The sequence below is a fragment of the Pteronotus mesoamericanus genome, unplaced genomic scaffold (assembly GCF_021234165.1).
Source record: "Pteronotus mesoamericanus isolate MK-2021 breed Mesoamerican mustached bat unplaced genomic scaffold, CSHL_Meso_final contig_41, whole genome shotgun sequence".
Lineage (NCBI taxonomy): Eukaryota > Metazoa > Chordata > Mammalia > Chiroptera > Mormoopidae > Pteronotus > Pteronotus mesoamericanus.
In genome coordinates, this window is record NW_026555152.1 from 10101483 (window position 1) to 10121293 (window position 19811).

Consider the following 19811-nt stretch of genomic DNA (forward strand, 5'->3'; position numbering starts at 1 on the left):
AATCAGCGAAGCACTGTAAATATTCAAAATAAATATGCCTTATCATAACTCTCCTGGCTATAATATCCTTTTTTCCTAGAGAGCACTGTTGGAGAAGAAACAGAGAAAAAAGCGCCTGGAGCCACTCATGGTGCAGCCAAATCCAGAAGCCAGGCTACGTCGGTCAAAGCCAAGAGGTTGTGAGGAGCAAACTCCTTTGGTGGAACCTTATACCCCTCACAACAATGTCATCCTTCATGGTGTGTATTTAGGCAGCATTTCTTACTTTTAGGGTACAGTTTTTATAAATCCAGAAAAAGACAGGAGGATTCTTAGATGGATCAAAGGAATAGTATTAGTATTGTCATTAGGTACCTTCATAAATTTTTATAATCAAATTCTGGGTCTTTGAGTTAGAATGAAAGTAATGGTCTAATCAGTAGAAGATACTGTGAAGTTTATGTCCACCGTAGAACTGTTATTTTTATTTATTTTTAAAAAAATATTTATTTATTTTTAGAAAAAGGGAGGGAGAGAAACATCAATGGGTGGTTGCCTCTTGCCCATCTCCAACTGGGGACCTGGCCCACAACCCAGGCATGTGCCCTGATTGGGAATCGAACTGGTGACCCTTTGGTTCACAGGCCAGCATTCAGTCCACTGAGCCACACTAGCTAGGGCTAGAACTGTTATTTTTAGATGCCAAATGAACTAGTCCAAAATAATCTATTTGAGGAGCAGAGTTAACTTTGAAGCCAGGAGTAGGTAGAGAGCATCCATTCTTTCAATAGATAGACTCAAAGGATCATCTGAGATGATGATAAGAAGAAGAGAGAATAGGATTAAGAACCCCTAAATCAAGCTCCCTGAGCTACTGACTTGTATGGCATCTGAACTTTGGTGGACCTAGTTTGTTTCCACATAAGTTTCTCAAGGAACATCAAGTATGTTTTACTTTACTAAGAGTCAGCATGTTAATAAAATGAACACTAGCCCAGGGTTGCTCTGTTAACAAATGTTCTCGCAGATATTTAGGAAAGAGGAGAAGTGAAATGATTTGGTGGTTCTTAATTCTGATCTCTTATACCAGACCCACATAGCTAAATAGTGGATTATGCTTGCTTTCTTTTTTTTCCCCCTGCTTTTGGCCCCTAGGCATTGATGGTCCAGCTGCCTTCCTGAAGCCAGAGGCTCAAGATTCGGAAACCAAACTTCATGTTCTCTCAGTTGGCTCTTCTGCTGTGGAAGAGGATACTGAAGGAAGTGTTGATGGGGAAAGCACTTTGGATACTGCTTCCAAGCCAGATCTTCAGGAGATTCTCCAAAAACATGGTGAGGATTGGTTATGATTTTAAGGTAGTTTAATTGTCTTAGTCATTTATAATCTTTACTTTCTTTCATTATTAATTAACAATCTAGATGACTCAGCATTGCTTATTATGTGGCCTAGGGCTTTACAGAGGTGACAGTGTTAGGCATCTGTGACATCTGAGAATTAATTGGTCATTGTCAGTGACAGTAGCATTTATCCTATTGCCTAAGAAAAATGATAGTTAAATCAAATGTGAAATATCAGTAGCTTTAGCTACTACATATGACTGTTTCTTTCTTTTTGATATTTTTAGTTCCTACGCTCTTCCTTTGACAAGGCTGACACTCAATACCCATACTATGCTTCCATTTCAGAGTTTATATTGATAAGGGGAAAGATAAATAGCCAGTTTAATGGAAACAGAAATTGGATCAAAATGTATTTAAGCTAATTTTTTTTTACTAGAGCTTACTTTCTGCCAGTTGAGTTACCATTTTCATAAACATTCCCATACATTTCAGAGGTCCTTTTTAGTCTTCTTTCCTTCTTAGAAAAATAATTATATAGGAGAAGGAAGTAAGTGCCCCCTTTTCAGATGAGAAGACTGAAGCCCAACAATGAATTTGGTACCTACTTTGTAATAGGTAGGCATTGCTAGATCCTGTGCTGTGTGAATCAGAAGATTGTACCACAGAATTTTAGAATAGATGTACATTCAAGCAAATTCAGACATTCATTCATTTAGGAGTATATAAATACTATGTATCAGGCATTGTTCTAAGCACCTAGGATACAATAGTAAACATAGTTCCTGCTCCCATGGAGCATTTGGGAAGCTTTCCAGAAAAAGTGATGTCCAAGCTACAGCCTGATTCAGGAAGAGGAGCTGGCAAGTTCAGAATGGCTGCAGCTGAGAGTATGATGTGATGAGGTTTTAGAAGGGGGATGTAGAGATGAGTCTGGAAAGGTAAGTGGGCTCTGATTATATAGGATATTATGGGCTACATTTGGAATTTGGGCTTTATCTGAAGAGTAATAGGAACCAATGAGGGATTTTAAGCTGAGAAATCATATCATCAGATTTGGGCTGTAGATAAATTACTCAGCACCATAAAGTGGGGGTGGGGCAGGCCTGGAAAGCAGGAAAACTACTTAGGAAGTGATTTGGCTGATGGCCTGACCTAGAGTTGTAACGTGGGGTATGCCAGAGTAAAAAATAAGAGAGAAATAGAATTACACTGCCAGGGCAATGAAATAGGGACAAGAAAGACATCAAAGGAAAGTGATTAACTGAGCTGTGAAGGACTCATGTCCTCCTGTGCACTGGTGTCACCTGTGCAGCAGCTGGAGACTGACATTTTGAATGTCTTTTGTATGTCAGGCATTTGACATACATTACCTCAATTAATTTAATATTTGTAGCAGTACTTTGAGGAGTTTATATATTATTAGTCTCTCTTTGTTACGTATAAGAAAATTTGTTCTAAGAAAGAAGCTAAGTAATTTGTCCTAGATCACACTGATAGTTTAGGTGGCAAACTTGGGCAGAAAAAAATAACACGTGTAGAGGCATTAGCTACAAAAACAAGATCTGTTTGTGCAAACTGGGACAGATGAACAGAATATGGGGTGTGGTAAAGACAGTGTAGTGAAATGGATTAGGGCATAATGCTGAGCCAGCTTGCTTGGTTTTGAATCTCAACTCTGCCACATGTGGCTGGAAAAGGAGGAAAACACCTTAACTTTTCTCTACCTTAGTTTCCCTCTCTGTAATATGAATGTGATCATGACACTTCCCTATTACTTTACTATCACTATTATTACAAGAACAGAAAGAACAAAGGGAACTTTTCAGTTTAACAAAAAGTAAGTTATCCCAAGTTATCTAGCTGACTAGTGGGTAGACCTAGACTTTCTGATCCTTAGTCTAGTTCTTTTTCCCTTACTATCTAATTCTTTCTCCTTCACTGCCCTAAGTCACTGTTGTGTTCTTTCTCAGAATCAGCTTTTCAGTGCCAGATACATCAGTGCCTTTTCATGTCTCAACAGTTTGCATATTGCAATAACCCATTAAGTGCACTCTTGATTAGGATCTAAGAAGTGTCAGTTTGGCAGATTATGTCCCTTAAGTGGATCCAATTTGCTTGTCTTACAAAACTTGTTAAGTTCTTGGGAGAAATCTTTGTTCTCCATCTTTTCTCTTTTTTTTTATCCTCATCCAAGGACATGATCATTAATTTTAGAGAGAAGGGGAAGGGAGGGAAAGAGAAAGCAGGGAGAGAAACATCAATGTGAGAGAGAAACATTGATCGCTTGCCTCTTGTACACACCCCTACTGGGCACCAAACCCACAACCTAGGCATGTGCCTTGACAGGAATCAGCCTTGCGATCTTTTCGTTTACAGGACAATGCTCCAAACAATTGAGCCACAGTGGCCAGGGCTGATCTCCATCTTAAGACATGTATCCATATAAACGGAGTTCTTAGTATAGAAATGGCATTTCAAAACATAGTGCTAAGTGAAGCTGCCATATGATAGTGAGATCCCAGGAGCCTTACACCTTTTTGCTACAAAAACAAACAAACAAAAAAGCCCGACAGAATTTTGGAAAACAAAAGAAAAAATGTCCTTTACAAACCAAATAATCCAAATAATTTTTTCTTTTTCTAATCCACACCTGAGGATAGGTTTATTGATTTATTTTTGGGGCTTAGAATAACTTTTATTTATCTGTATTTTAATAGTTTCTTTATTGTATATTTTATTACCATTTAGTCCCCTTATACCTCCCTCCCCTCTGCAATCACCACTGTTGTCCATGTCCATGAGTTGTTCTTCCTTTTTGCTTAAGGCCTCCACCCCTTATCCTCCTCCCCCTTAGCTGTCATCCTGCTTGCTATCTGTGAGTCTGTCTCTATTTTTCTTGTCAATTCTGTTTGTTCATTAGACTCTACATATGAGTGAAATCATATGGTATTTGTCTTTCACCGACTGGCTTACTTCACTTAGCATAATATTCTCCAGTTCCATTCATGTTGTCTCAAAAGGTAGGGGTTCCTTCCTTCTTTCTTTTTTTTTTTTAATGCAGATTGATTTTATTTATTTTTTTTTAAGTGTCAAGATCCATTATAAAATATTAAAAAAATGTAAATCCATTATAAAGTCTCAGCAATTAAAACAACATGACTCCAGCACAGAAATAATCAAGTAGATCTGTGAAATAAAATGAGCATTCTACAAACAAGTATACATATCTAACAATGTAATATATGATTAAATTGATATTTCAAATCAATGGGGAAAATAAGGCTTATTCAAAAAATAGGGTGCATAGACCACTATTACTTGAAATAAAACAAATGTAGAGCCCTATTTCACACATTATACAAAAAGTATTCAGGTGAGTTAAAAATCAGTATGTAAAATCTAAGGGGCTTTAGGAGAAAATAGAAAATAATATTTTTCTTATCCTGAAGTAACATATTCAAACCCAGAAGCTATAAAGTAAGGTATTGACAATATGACCATATTAAACATTTAAGACTATATAGTAATATACATATAAAAAAGTTAAAGGACAAGTAATAGAATAGGAAAGTATTTGCAACACATCTAAAAAAAGGGTTAATAGTTTCTTTTTCTTTTTTAGGGAAAAAAATTCTACAAACATTTAATCAAAAGATGCATAAAGAATACAAAAAAGTCATTTAAAGCTTTTTTAAAAATAATAGAAATAGGCAAGAAATCTACAAAAACAGGTTTGGTTTCAACCAGTAATAAAGTAACAATTAAAATAATATATCATTGTCACAGTCAGATTAGGTATTTAAAATATTGGTAATATCAAGCATTGGTGACTGTGAAAGGAACTGGGTATTTATACATTTTTCTTCTTCATCTTCTTAAATTAGTCCCTTTAGCATATTTTGCAATGCTGGTTTGGTGGAGGTGTATTCTTTTAGCCTTCTCTTGTCTTAGAAGCTCTTTATTTTGCCTTCCATTTTAATTGAGAGCTTGCTGGGTAGAGCAGTCTTGGTTGCAGGCCTTTGGTTTTCATGACTTGGACTGTTTCTTGCCATTCCCTTCTGACTTGTAGTGTTTCTGTGGAGAAGTCAGCTGCTAGCTGTACAGGGGCTCCCTTACATGTTGTTATGTGTTTCTCCCTTGCTGCCTTTAGGATTCTCTGTTTGTCTTTGATATTTGACATTTTAATGATGATGTGTCTTGGAGTGGGCCTCATTGGGTTCCTCTTGAATGGGACCCTCTGTGCTTCCTGGACTTGTGTGACTTTTTCTCTCCTCCAGTTAGGGAAGTTTTCCATCACTACTTTTTCAGACTGGTTCTCCCTTCCTCCTCTTCTTCTCCTGGTATCCCTATTATACGGATATTATTACATTTCAGGTTGTCCTGCATTTCCCTCAACACCTCTTCATTCTTTTTGAGTCCTTTTTCATTTTCTTGCTCTTTCTGGGAGCTTTTTTCCTATCTTATCCTCCAGCTTGTTGATTCAATCCTCTGCTTCCTCTAACCTGCTTTTGATTCCTTCAGCTGTTTTCTTCAATTCAGAAATTGTATTCTTCATTTCCTCTTGTCTCTTATTGATAGTTTCTATGTCCTTCTTCATGCTGATTTAATTCAGCATGTGTGTCTTGATTTCCTGACCTTGTGATGTGAACTTCTATGGTAGGAGACTGCTGTGTTTTCTTTCTGGATCTGCTTCTTATGATGTCAGATGTTGACCCTGTGTGACCTTAGGCAGCCTGTTTGAGACTTTCAGGAATCTATTCTCTGTGGCTGTCTCTTTCGGCTGTTAATGTAGTCACTTTGCACTCAGCAGGCCTGTGTAAAGACACCACACATCGGGGCAGAGTCTCTCCTGAGGGCAGGGTTATTGGGTCCTGTCACGCTGCTGCTCAGGGTCGCATCTGTCCAAACCAGATGGCTGCTGCATGGGGAATGAGTCAGCACTGGGATCCCACCAGCTACTCCCTTAGTTCTCTCCCCAAAGTCTCCTCCTCCAGTCTCTCCTTTGGTGTCTCTACCCCACTCTGCCCCGGCCTTTGCTGAAGCCCAGGGTAAGTGGCTGCAAATAACAATTTATGCGTTGGCCCTTTAAATGGCTCTTTGGGTCTCTAGCCGCTTGTCTCCGCAGAGAGCAACCTTGCCACTTTTCGCAGCTGGCTGTTACCTGTGTACTTTTTGGGTTCTGGGGCTGTAGCCTAGAGATCCCCACTTATGGTTTAGACCTCGTTCTTCTCAGGGGGATCCAACTGTCCATTTCAATATCCTTTTGGTGCTGCCACCCGTGGGTGCCCTACCCACCTTGTAGAGTCTCTACTGCACTCCTTACCAGTTAGGTTGTGCTAAAGCTGCTTCTTCTGTCTGTCTGCGGTTAAAAGGCTCCTCTCTCTCTGTTGTTCAGTTTGTTCCAGGTGATTTCTCCACAATTTAGTTGTGATTCCAGGACAGTCCTGGGAGGAGGTCAGTGTGACTTCCACTCACTCCTTTGCCATCTTGATTCTCCCCAGTAATCATTTTCTATTTCTCATCAATACCCCCAACCCCAGGCAGCTACCAATCTTCTATCTCTGGATTTGCCTATTCCTGGCGTTTCATGTAAATAGAATCATACTCTATGTGGTCCTTTATGATTGGCTTCTTTCACTTAATGTCGTTTTCAAGGTTCATCATGTTGTAGCAGGTATCAGTACTTCATTCTTTTTTATTGTTGAATAACAACATTATATTGTATGGATGGATATGCCGTATTTTGTTTATCTGTTCATCAGTTGATGGACAGTTGTGTTTATTTCCCACTTCTGGCTATTATGAATAATGTTGCTATGAACATACAACACTATTCATTTTGTGTGGAAATATGTATTCACTTGAGATAAATTTTCTAACTGGCCTTTGTCTTATTCTTTGGTATCCTAGAGAAAAGCTAATACCAATTTATTTGTTAACTATGTAAAAAGAGATAATAGTCATCCCCACTTTGAGACTGTTGAATGTGGGCAAGAAATGGTTTGGAGGGAAAAAAAGACACAATGCTTGTTGTTGTCTACTTATAAATTCATGATTTGGGGGCTATTTCAACTATTACATGACAGATAACTTCATCCCATAGACTAAGGGAAAAAAAGGGAATTTATTTTCAGTCTTAGCTCTGCCTCTTTTTCTTGGGCAAATGACTCTCCTCCAAGGCTCATACTCTCACATGTAAATGTGAGTACCATACTTCTTTTATAACACATGTCACACTTTATATTTGTGTTTCTCTCCATAAACACACAAGAAAAAGTAAAAAAAAAATAATATTACCAGTATCTCTTCCTCAAACATATAAATATGAGGATAAAGTAAATACATAGTTTTTAATCAAATAGTTTTAAATTTTCTGCAAGAGGTGCTTCATAAATTCAAAGTAATAGTATTTCAGACACTCTCTACTCAAATTAGTTAATTAGACTAGAAATGAACAAAATTTAGGAGGGGAAGTGACTGATAGAACAGTGGATCATTTAAATTTTTATTGTGGTAAAACATACATAAAATTTATCATTTTGACCGTTTTTAAGTGTGCAGTTTTCTGGCATTAAGTACATTCACATTGTTGTGTAATCATCACCACCACCCCATCTCCAGAACTTTTTCATCATCCCAAAATAAAACTCTGTCCCCATTAGACAATTATTACTCACTCTCCTCTCTCCTCAGCCGGTGGTAACCACCACTCTACTTTCTGTCTCTGTGAATTTGACTATTCTAGGTACCTCATATAAATGGAATCATAACAGTATTTGGTTTTTTGTGTCTGGCTTATTTTACTGAGCAGAATGTCCTTATATTCATCCAGGTTGTGGCATGTATCAGAATTTCATTCCTTTTTATGGCTGAATAATAGTTCCTGTATGTATATACCACAGCCTGTTTTATCTGTTCATCAGCTGATGGATATTTGGGTTCTTTCCACCTTTTGAATATTGTGAATAACACTTCTATGAACATTGGTGTTCAAGTATCTGTTTGAATCTCTGCTTTCAGTTCTTTTGAGTATATACTCAGAAGTGGAGTTGCTGGATCGTATGGTAACTCTATTTATTTTTTTAGGAACCGTCATGTTTTCCATAGTGGCTGCACAGTTTTACATTGCCACTAGCAATGCATGAGGTTCCAATTTCTCCACATCCTCACCAACACTTACTTTGTTTTTTAAAAATTTTTATTTATATTTTGATTGATTTTCTTTTTAAGAGAGAGAGAGACAGACAGATATTGATTTGTTGTTCCACTTACTTATACATTCATTGGTCAATTCTTATATGTGCCCTGACCTGGGATTAAACTTGCAACCTTGGCTCTAACCAACTGAGCTACCTGGCCAGGGCCTGCTTTTGTTGTTGTTGTTGTTTCCTTGATAATAGCCATCCCAGTGCTTGTGAAGTAGTATCTCATTCTGATTTTGATTTTCATCTCTAATGATTAGTGATGTGCATCTTTTCAAGTGCTTATTGGCAATTTATCAATCTTTTTTTGAGAAGTATTTATTCAAGTCCTTTACCCATTTTTGAATTGGGTTGTTTGTTGTTATTGAGTTGTATGAGTTCTCTGTATATTCTAGATATTAATCCTTTATCAGATATATGATTTGCAAATATTTTTCCCAGATACATAATGTTTTAAAGAGCTAAATTAGGGTGGCAGCAGTGGGAAGAAGAGACAAAGGATGCATCTGAGTGAGAATATGAAGAAAGAATTGTCAAAATTTGGATAAAATAGTTGTATTTTAAGTTAGAATAGCTCGGAATGTTTTAAGCAAGAAAACTAAAATTCTCTTTGGTTCAAAGATTTCTTTTTTAAACCAGTTTTGTTGACAGTTCTTCCTTTTCTGCCAGGTATCTCAGGTAGTTTGAACTTTGATGAGGAGACTGATGGGGAGGAAGAAGAAGGAAAAAAATTAAGATCTCATTCACCGTGTTCAGAGACAGAAAGACCCAGTTCTGCGCCCAGCCAGAAATCAACCACAGTATGTAGTTCTGGAATTTCTTCCTTTGGAGCTAATTTAACTATTTCCCAAATATATCTTCAGTACTTAAATACCATTATGGAGTGAGGGTTGCTTCAGAAGTTTTAAGCTCAAGTTTAGACCTCTTCAATTTCTTGCATCTCAAGCCAGCTATTGTGAAGCTATATCCCATTTTCATACTTAGCTCCTTCGTTACTCTCAATATTCATATACTTACTGAAATTCTCAGAGTTTTCCATTATTTTGTCAGAAGACTGAAGACATAGGGATAAATCAATGTTATTTTATCCATTAAGTGTTTCTCAAAGAGAGTATGAGGTTTTTCTGACCCTACCTTGCTCATGTATGTTTATTCTTTCAGGATACAGGAGCTTCTGGTACTTCAGCCCAACAAAATGATAACCAGCTGGGGGAAGTAGAGAATTTAGAGGACTTTGCGTATAGTCCTGCTCCTCGAGGTATCACAGTAAAGTGTCGGATAACCAGGGATAAAAAAGGAATGGATCGGGGTCTCTTCCCTACTTATTATATGCACTTGGAAAAGGATGAAAATCGGAAGGTATAAGAATTGATTCTTTTTATCTTAAATTTGTATTTACTGATTTGAGAGATAGAGAAACATCGATTTGTTGTTGTCCTTTTTTTATGCCTTCACTGATTGATTATTATATGTGTCCTGCCCAGGGATCAAACCCACGACCTTAACATATTGGGACAATGCTCTAACCAGCTGAGCTACCTGGCCAGAACCTGAGAATTGATTCTTAGGACATTTTGAGAGATGGGGGAAGCATGTGGGAGTAGATTGTTGATGGGTCTTGTAATAGGGGAATAGCACTGGTATTACACCAAGGCAGCTGGATGTAAGAGATTGTATTTATTAACTTCCAGGTGCTATGTTCTCGCTGTTTTCCAAGAGTTCATAATCAATAGGGAAAATCTGACCCCACACTAAAGAAAGAGTTTTATTCTGAATGTAAGAAAATGGAAGAGAATATTTTAATGTAATTATTTTTACCTTGGTTCCTTTGGGGGATGGAGGCTGTTATTGTGTGCTCTTTGGTTTTTACTTTTACTACGGTAGAAATGACATTGTGGAAGAAGGAGCAAGTTTTAGGGAATAGGAGAAAATGGAAATATAGAAGAACAGACACGTGAAAAGTCTTGTCTCTACCCTAGAAATTCAAACTAACTTTGTACCTAAGTTTGAGACAGTTTAATATTTACTAATGAACAGTGTATTTTGTATTAATACCAGGTCTAAGTGGATGATTTAAGGATCCTGAAAATTAGATGATTATAGTAGATATCATCATTGTTATGACCACTATTTACTGAGTGTTTATGATGTGCCAGGCATGTGCTAAATGCCTTATTATCACCTATAATCCTTATGACAACCTAGTAAGATAAGATTTATATCCATGCTTTATGGACAAGGTAACTGGGGTTTAGAAAGTGATATCCTGTCCCATATCACACCAGCAAGTGACGGAGCCAGATTCAAACCCACATCTCTTTTATTCCAAAGTCTCCCCTTGGCTACTGGCCATCTTCTGCTTCCTTGTTATTGTCCAAGTCCAGTAGGGTTTAGCAAGAAAGCATAAATGTAAGACTATTTATATCACTGAAGTCACAAAATTTTAAAAAATACACCCCCACCCCCAACAAAATACAAAAAGGAATATTGGGAATGCAGTTGCAGTAAAGAATGGGAAGGGTAGGTATTTAAGATCCTGTCTCTCCTAAAGTTGGAAAGACTCTTATTCATGGAATTGGATGGTGCTTTTTTAAAATGTCACTGGGGGTTTTGGGGATAAAATTGTAAAAAATTATATAGAGAACCAGGCTGGCAAACTTAGAAAAGTTGCACAGTAGGGAAACACTGAGAGTAAATTCTAAGAAGCATTATGAGGGTTGAGAAAAGGGATAAAGATCCACAGATCGGTCTTTTCTGAGAAAACACCAGATAAGCAGCAGTGCTGGGATAGGGTGAGACCCTGGGGCCCTGGAATGGGAGGCCTTGGCAGTTTCTGTTGAAGCTGGGGATCAAGACCATGGAGTTTGTGAGGCAAGGCCGAGGACAAGGAGTGGGTGTCCCTCAGTAAGCTTGGTCCTCTGGTCAAAGACATATCAGGTCCCTGGTGGGGATCTTTCTCTCCTGCCTGTCCATCAAGGAATTTGAGATTATTGATTTTTCTGGGGTCATCCCTCAAAAACGAGGTTTTGAAGATTAAGTTTGTGTACATGTGCAGACCAGGTTCAAGACATTTGTTGCCATTGGGAATTAGAATATACATGTTGACCTGGGCATTACATGCTACAAGGAGGTAGCCACTGCCATTCATGGGGCCATGATGCTGGCCAAGTTCTCCACAGTCCTTGTGAGGTGAGGCTACTGGAGAAACAAGATTTGAAAGCCCCACACTGTCCCTTGCAAGGTGGCTGGCCAGTGTTGCTCTGTGCTGGTGGCCTCATCCCCACTGCCAGGGGCACTGGCATTGTCTCAGCCCCTGGGCCCATGGAGCTGCTGCTGACGGACAGCATCGAGGGCTGCTGCAGCTCGGGCAGGGACCACGCTTCCACCCCAGGCAACTTTGCCAAGGTCCCCTTTGATGCTGTCTCCAAGACCCACTGCTGTCTCGCCCCCAACCTCTGGAAAGAGACCGTGTTCACCAGGTCTCCCTCGCAGGAACTCTCTGTCTATCTTGTAAGGACCCGGACCAGAGTCTCCATGCACAGGACCCAGCGGCCAGCTGTGGCCACCACAGTTTTATACAGGAAAAATTAAAGTGAATTAAGCCTGTTTAATAATAATAAAAATATTTGACTGCTTGGTACTGGATAGGCATTGCTCAACATTTACTAAGTGAGTAGGCAGAATGAACCATAGTGATTCTCTTGACTTCATTTTTGACTGACTTTTTTTTTTCCAGATATTTCTTCTTGCAGGTAGAAAGCGAAAAAAGAGCAAAACATCCAACTACCTTATCTCCACCGATCCAACAGATTTATCTCGTGAAGGAGAAAGTTATATTGGCAAACTCAGGTGAGAGCATCCTTGTATCACTGTCCTATTCTTTCTTATACTTTTCATTCCTGTTGAAAAAATAATATAAATGGAGTCACTTTAAAAATGAAGTCAGGGTCCTGGCCAGTATGGTTCAGTTGGTTGGAGTGTTGTCCCGTAAATCAAAAAGTCATGGATAAATTTCTGGTCAGGGCACATACCCAGGTTGCAGGTTCAATCCTTGTTCAGGGTGCATAGGAGAAGGCAGCCAATTGATGTTTCTCTCTTACAGTGATGTGTGTGTCTCTCCTTTTCACTCTAAAAGCAATGAAAAAAATGTGTTTGAGTGAGGATTAAAAAAAAAGAAGAAGAAAGGAGTTGGAGCTGCCATCCCAGAGGAATTGACTTGTATGTCTTATGCCTCAAACCTTTGGAATGTTAAAACTGGACGAAATAACCTTTGTCATCGGCCGAAAAATATATTGTGCAAAGATAAAAAGAAAGCAGATATGACTACCAGACTGATGGCTATAGGACTAAAAATTGAAAACATTATTTAGAATTAGTGTCACTATGTTTACTTATATGCACCAATAGCAATGCCTTACTTGTATTGATGTAATTGTTTTCCTTCCCTTTCTCATAAATAACTCTTGCCTCTGTCTCCTAATTGGAATACTATTTGGGCTTCTGCCTGAATCAGTGCTTTCTGAATAGCTATTCATTTTTTGATCTCAAATAAATTCTTGTTGCCTCTCACTTTGGCCTTTTATTTTTAGGTTAACACCGTAGTTTCAGGACAACCCATATCTTTGTCACAATGAGCATGTATTAATATTATAATCTAAAGACAAAGAAGTTAAAAGAAAATCTAAGTTCTTTCTTTGTTTTAATCAGAGATCTTTGAAAAAGTGATGAGGAACACTTAGACATGTGGAGAATAGGCAGATAAGCTTCCATTCTGTTATGTACCTCTCCTAGATTATGTAAGAGAAAAAAAATACAGATCATTATGGTGACTTTTTCTTTTGATTCTAGATCCAACCTCATGGGGACCAAGTTTACAGTTTATGACCATGGTGTCAGCCCAACCAAGGCCCAAGGTCTGGTAGAAAAGGCCTACACCCGGCAGGAGCTGGCAGCTATCTGTTATGTAAGTGCTATCCTTGGAAGTACTCTCTTCCTTAATTTCCTGGAAGTCCTGCTAACACTTCAAACTTACAACCTACGCTGAACTTACTGTCTTCCCTCCCAAGCTTGTTTCTATTTCTGTGATCCCCCTTTTCTCTTGCTGAAATCATTTTCTCTATATGTTCAAGTTTTAATTATTTATGAATTGCCAAGTTCATTTATTTTTTTACTGTTTTAATATGTCTTGTCTTATCTGCTCTTCTCTTTTCCTAATGCCACTGGATTAACACAGACCTTCATTACCTCTTAACCTATTGGCCAGAGGCTACAATAAATTACAAACTGATCTCTTTGCTTTTAGTCTTTTTCTATATATCTGTACTGCTGCCAGACAAATCTTCCTTAAACAGAACTCCAGTTGATCCTGTTGTTCTTCTGCTTCAAATCTTTTATGACTACCCACTGTGTACAGAATAAAATCCTTTCCTTTCAGACTGTTCTAGCAGCACTCTGCCTGCCCATTCCTATCATTCTGCCCACAACTGCCCTTCCTCCTGTTACCCTTTGCTCCCCCATATGATCTTCCCTCTCCTGAGAACCTTCCCTATTTTCCCTTATCCTTTGCCATATCAACTGATGTCATCAGAGAAGTCTTTTCTGACTACTAGATGTGGTTGATATTCCTTTGTATACATCCCCATGGCACCTGGTGCTTCCTCTCAGAGTTAAGTAAAAGAAAGCAGGAAGGAATTAACCCATCTCAGTTGTTGCTTGATCCCAAAGTCTCAACATTTTAACTCTGCATGACTGTCGTGTGAGTGTGGGTATGTATATGAATACATATACAAACATATATCCACATACAAGGGGGGAACCAAAAACCCCCAGAATTTATTTATAAAAAATTTTGTATTTATTCTCACGTTTAAACTTCAGTCACCTTCAAAGTACTTTGATGCAATCCACCTATCGAGATGTTTTTTCCACTGCTCAAAACAGTTTTTGAACTCATTGATTTTGATGCCTTTTAGTGCTTCTGCCATTTTTTGTTTCATGTCTTTCACATTGGCAAAATGTTCCTCTTTGAGGACTGTTTTCATGTGGGAAACAAAAGTCACTTGGGATTCAATTGGGTGAATAGGGAGGGTAGGGCACAAGGGTCATGCCATTTTTGGTCAAAAACTGCTGAACTCTGAGCACAGTATGGGTAGGTGCACTCATAAATCACCCATCATGAAATGGGCAAATGCTAGAAGGAGTCTTCCAAAAAATTCACTGAAGCTGAACACAGCCTCTCACGACAATGCCAGCTGGTACCCAATACCATCCTAGGACTCTTATGTAGTGGAGGAAGCCTGTCTTATAAGGAGCCCACTCTCCAAGAAGACAATCCTGGGTTTTTTTGGATCCTCCCTCATAGTTACTGTACTTACTTTATTCATATATAATTTGCCTGGCTTGACTGGCATTTGAGTTTTTTACCTCCTAATACAGGCCCCATTTAATTTACACTGTAATTTTCACTGTAGATCATAACAGTGCCATGCCCTCTTTGGGAAATAAAGATTTATTTATTTATTCTTAATTTTTTAATTCTTACCCAAGGATATCTTTACTAATTTTAGATAGAGAGAAAGCGAGGGAGGTTGGGGGACAGAAACCTTGATCAGTTGCCTCCCATACACACCCTGGCTGGGAAATCAATCCTATAACTTAAGTATGTGCCCTGACCAAGGATCGAACCGACAACCTTTTGGTGTGGGATGATACTCCACCCAACTGAGCCACCCGGCCAGAGCTGGAAACAAATACTTACTGATTACAAAACAGGACCGTTTGCTCACAGTTGTCTCAAAGTTCATTTACGATTAAGGAATAAGAGTAAATTTTCAAGCCAATAGAATCTATTTCAGGTGTTCAAATTAGATATAAAAAGAGGAATACAGATCATTACTTTCCTTGTCTTAACTCTCTGTCTCTCTTTAACTATAGTAATAATAAAATAGCCTTTTAGTGCTCTTGATGTTATCAACATTTTATATGCCCAGGTAAGTCTTGCATCAAAAATAATGGTCTTGGCCCTGGCCAGGTGGTGCAGTTGGTTAAGAACATTGTCCTGACATGCCAAGGTTAAGGGTTTGATCCCTGGTCCGGGCACATACAAGAATCAACTAATGAATACATAAATAAGTGGAATAACAAATCAACATTTCTCTCTCTCCCCTCTCCCTTGCTTTCTCTAATAGAGGGGGAAAAAAGAATGTGGTCTTGTTTTCCTTTCTGTTTCTTAGTTCTGTCTTACTTACCTATCTTCCAGGAAACAAATGTACTTGGATTTAAAGGTCCTAGGAAGATGTCTGTGATCATTCCAGGGATGAATATGAATCATGAACGGATCCCATTTTGGCCACGAAATGTAAGAACATATTTAATCAGCAAACGACTCTAAAAGACCAGAATACAGTACAGAAGAGATCCATCTAAAACCCCAAACTGGAGTATTGCTTATAGTCTTCTTTAGGAGATCCATAACTCCAGAACCTCAGGATAAGTTACAGACCAGTTGCTAGAGTGCTTGATTTGCAGCCAGTCTGCAAAGACAAATGCTAGATAATCTGTAAGAATCAAAAAACCCAGCTTAATTGTTGACTTTGTTTCTGTTTTACCCTTTCTGAAATGGAAAAAATATTTCTGTACTCTACCTTCTCCCACACAGAGTTGAGAATGAATGGTTTCTTACAGTTCTCATTACAAAGTAATGATTTTCCTTTCAAACAGGACCATGAGAGCCTGCTATCAAAATGGCAAAACAAAACCATGGAGAACTTGATTGAGCTGCACAACAAGGCCCCAGTCTGGAATGACGACACTCAGTCCTATGTCCTGAACTTTCATGGCCGGGTCACTCAGGCTTCTGTGAAGAACTTCCAGATAGTCCACGAAAATGACCGTAAGCCACAGGAAGGGCTGGATGGGAACAGGGGGAAGGATGTTCTTACACAGTGGGGAAATGAGCATTTCCTATCATTGATAGGAAACTATATTCAGGAGAGAATTATCTAAGAAAGAAATGACAAAACAACAGTTTTACAGTAAAACTTCTGAACTACTATGTTGAGGAGGACCGAAGAGTGTGAGGCTGTTTGGGAAGCAAATGCAAATGACCCTCCCTCAATAAAGGTTCCTTGGCAACTGTAGCTCGTGAAGCTTGTGCTGTCCCCAGCAAGCTACTCTTGACTTTTCTCTTCTCTTTCCCTTTCATGCTGGTCGGGAGTAGCCTCTCATTCTCTGTAGTTGACACCTGCTGATTACCTGGCCTATTTGGAGGGTTTTTTCTTCTGTTATCTTAATGGGCTTTTTCCTAGTACAACCACATTATCTTCTAACATATTTTCTCTGTGTTTCTAGCTGACTATATAGTCATGCAGTTTGGACGTGTGGCAGATGATGTGTTCACCTTGGATTACAACTACCCACTGTGTGCACTTCAGGCCTTCGCTATTGGGCTTTCTAGCTTTGACAGCAAGCTGGCGTGTGAGTGAGACAGAAAGCACACGCAGAGCTGGACTTTCTTGCTACAGAGCATTCAGGAGCAGGTAGTTGCCTCCCTTGCTCTTGGCCCAGGACATGAAGAGAGACAACCTGCCCCTTTTGGAATAACCCCTGAATGTGTGTATGTATGGGTGTATATACATATATGTATGTGTGTACATATGTACACACGTATGCACACACACACTTCTCTGGCTCTCACAGACCTGGTCAGGGATTACAGTTTAACATTGGTGAGAAATTATCAAAGTACAAGAAGGTTCTTGTCCAGAGCACATTGATGACTCCTCAGGTTATTGCCTCTAACAGATTCTGTGCCTCAAGGGTCAGATTTCTTGGAAATTTGCAGCTAGAATCAGGTTCTAATAATTAAATACTGGGGTCTCTTTTTTGAAGAACTTTGCAGAGAGGGACAGTTCCCTACATTGACTTTAGTCTCTAGGTCTGCAGACTTTCTCTCGTAAAGGGCTGGATAGTGTCTCTGACAACTACTTGGCTTTGTCATTGTAGTGCAAAAGTAGCCATAGCCAGTTCATACATCAGCGAGGGTGGCCTTGTTTATTTACTTTATTTACAAAACCAGGCAGCAGCCAGATTTGGCCTAAGGGCCATAGTTTGCCAACCTCTGCTTCAGGTATATCTTTGTACTCTCTGGACTTGGGCATTTCCAAAATGGGCTGCTAGTCATGCAGTGAGTGGTATAAGTGGGAAATGGATAACTCTAGAAAGCAACAGTCCTACAGATTGGATCCAGAGAGGTACTCAGCTGCATTAACAGTTAACAAAACATTACTTGTTCTGCTGACGATGGTTTCTAGAGTGTCGTTTATCATCAGAACTGGAAAACCCCAAAGTCTGTGATCATTTTGAGACCACACAGGTGGCTTAATACTCCTAACCTACCCAACACACCCATGGGAGAACACATGCCAGCCACTTTACCTACCGTAAGAGAAGAACTTCTGCTGACTAGGAAACAAATCTAGAATTGTATTGTCTTTATGACAGGGAGTGTAGTATTTGTTTCTTAGAGCTAGCTTGTTGTCCTCGTGGTGCTTGGGCGGTACTGACATCACAGTCCCCCTCCTCCTTCAGAGTAGATTGGCTGGCACCAATCTCAGTCAAAGAGCCTATGGCCAAATTTGTGATCAGTGATGTGAGAATTTTATATAATTATCTTAATTTCAGTTCAGTCTGAAAACATAAACTCAAGAGGTGACTCAGCCTATTTAAGACTGAGAGTAATTTGACAGTTGCCTTCATTTTCAACCCAGGAGTGCCTCCCACAGCTGTATTAATCTTGAGCTATGGTACAGAGGGACACACACACCTGTAGACCGTGTACGAAGTAAGAGATCCTTATGTATCGACACTTTCATTGTTGTTATCAAAAGAGGTGGCAGGAGAGGCTTGGTGAGGACCAGCTATCTGACTCCTGAGCTCAGCAGACCTTGTTGGGCAGAACGTTGGGTCTTTGTTCTTGACATAAATATTATCAGCTTCCTAAAGCCTGGTTCATTGGTACAGATGAAGCTCCTGTATTCCTCATAGATTACGAGTTTTGCTAAGTCATTCAGGTTATTAGCATCTCCCAAGAAAATATGACTCTGCTACCAGCTCGGCGGTCTCCTAGAGTATACCTGAATCTTGAGAATCCAATAACTTTGTGAGTTCTGCATTCAGCGTTGCTCAACACCCAAGCCTTTGTGCATTGAGCCATTTGCCAGTATGGGGTTTCCCTTCTGTGGACTCTCTTTTTGTCTCTGCTTCCTATTGTTCCATTCTCCATATCAAAGAACAATGTGAAAGAAGGAGGTCTGAGACATGAAAAGTCCCTTGGCTCCTCCCCACTGGAAAGTCCTGTGTGATGTGTTTTGATGTGATTGGTTCCCATCTCAGGCATGCTTCCCATCAAGTGCCTCCTTCATAGAAGTACCCAAAGCCCTTCAGACCTCTGGCACCACCTTCCTCATGTACTGTCAAATGAGCTGCCCTCCTTAAAAACAGAAAGCTGTTCATTTATGTCTGGTTACAGTAATTGACAACATCTGGAGAAGGGGAGCCTTGTGGGCTGACCAGATCTAATCCTGCTGCTTCCTGCTTGCCCTAGCTCAGAGATTTTATACTCCAGCTTTGTGTGCTTGTTGCTTGGATGTGCAGGTGATTGGTTTTACGTAAATCATATTTATACCTTTTGTATGGTACAGAAATAAAAAATACTTTATATAAAAATGGAAGTGTTGCCTTTCTTCTTTCCAAAGCCCCATTTCTTACATAGTTCCTACCGTCACCCCTTGGCAACAGTGAACTAATCTTCAAGGAAGTATCACCATAAGCTCTCATCCCAGAGTTGAACGGGAACCTGGAGATGGAGAAGTCTGCATTCCAGAGACTGTGTACTCATCATACACATGTCACCAAGAATTTTCTGGACAGATGATGAAGCCAAGAGCCAAGCATAGAGGGGGCCACAGAAGGGTAGTATTTATCTCATTCTGGACTGGTCCTCCTCCTGGATCATCTTTGTTGGTATTGCTTACTGATTCAGCAGCAAAACAAATTAAATATCTAATAGTGAAATAGACCATATCTCTTTCTATTAAGTGTTCACATTTTAAAGCTGCCTTAAATGCACAAGTTTAGAAAAGTCTGTGTTCACAAGTCTTTACGAGGCTTCCCTGCCCTCATCAGTGCATAGTGATGAGTCCCATGAAAGCAGCAGGAAGGCCTAAAAATCAGGAGGAGAGCTGGAGTCAAAGTTTAATTCTTGCAGCATTCCAGATGATGATTCTTGGC

The 19811-nt window shown here is 39.4% G+C and overlaps 1 protein-coding gene across 1 annotated transcript in view; it reads left to right on the top strand.

The window, feature by feature from the left end:
• The window catches only part of TULP3 (TUB like protein 3), a 57763-nt gene extending 38516 nt beyond the window's left edge, over positions 1-19247 (top strand). Inside the window, exons 3-11 of the mRNA XM_054577205.1 lie at positions 80-239; positions 1135-1311; positions 9192-9322; positions 9684-9881; positions 12259-12371; positions 13371-13485; positions 15781-15879; positions 16242-16413; positions 16872-19247. Coding sequence (XP_054433180.1) covers positions 80-239; positions 1135-1311; positions 9192-9322; positions 9684-9881; positions 12259-12371; positions 13371-13485; positions 15781-15879; positions 16242-16413; positions 16872-17005 — 1299 coding nt within the window. The 3' untranslated portion in view covers positions 17006-19247. The remainder of the gene's footprint in view (positions 1-79; positions 240-1134; positions 1312-9191; positions 9323-9683; positions 9882-12258; positions 12372-13370; positions 13486-15780; positions 15880-16241; positions 16414-16871) is intronic.
• Positions 19248-19811: the final 564 nt, after the last annotated feature.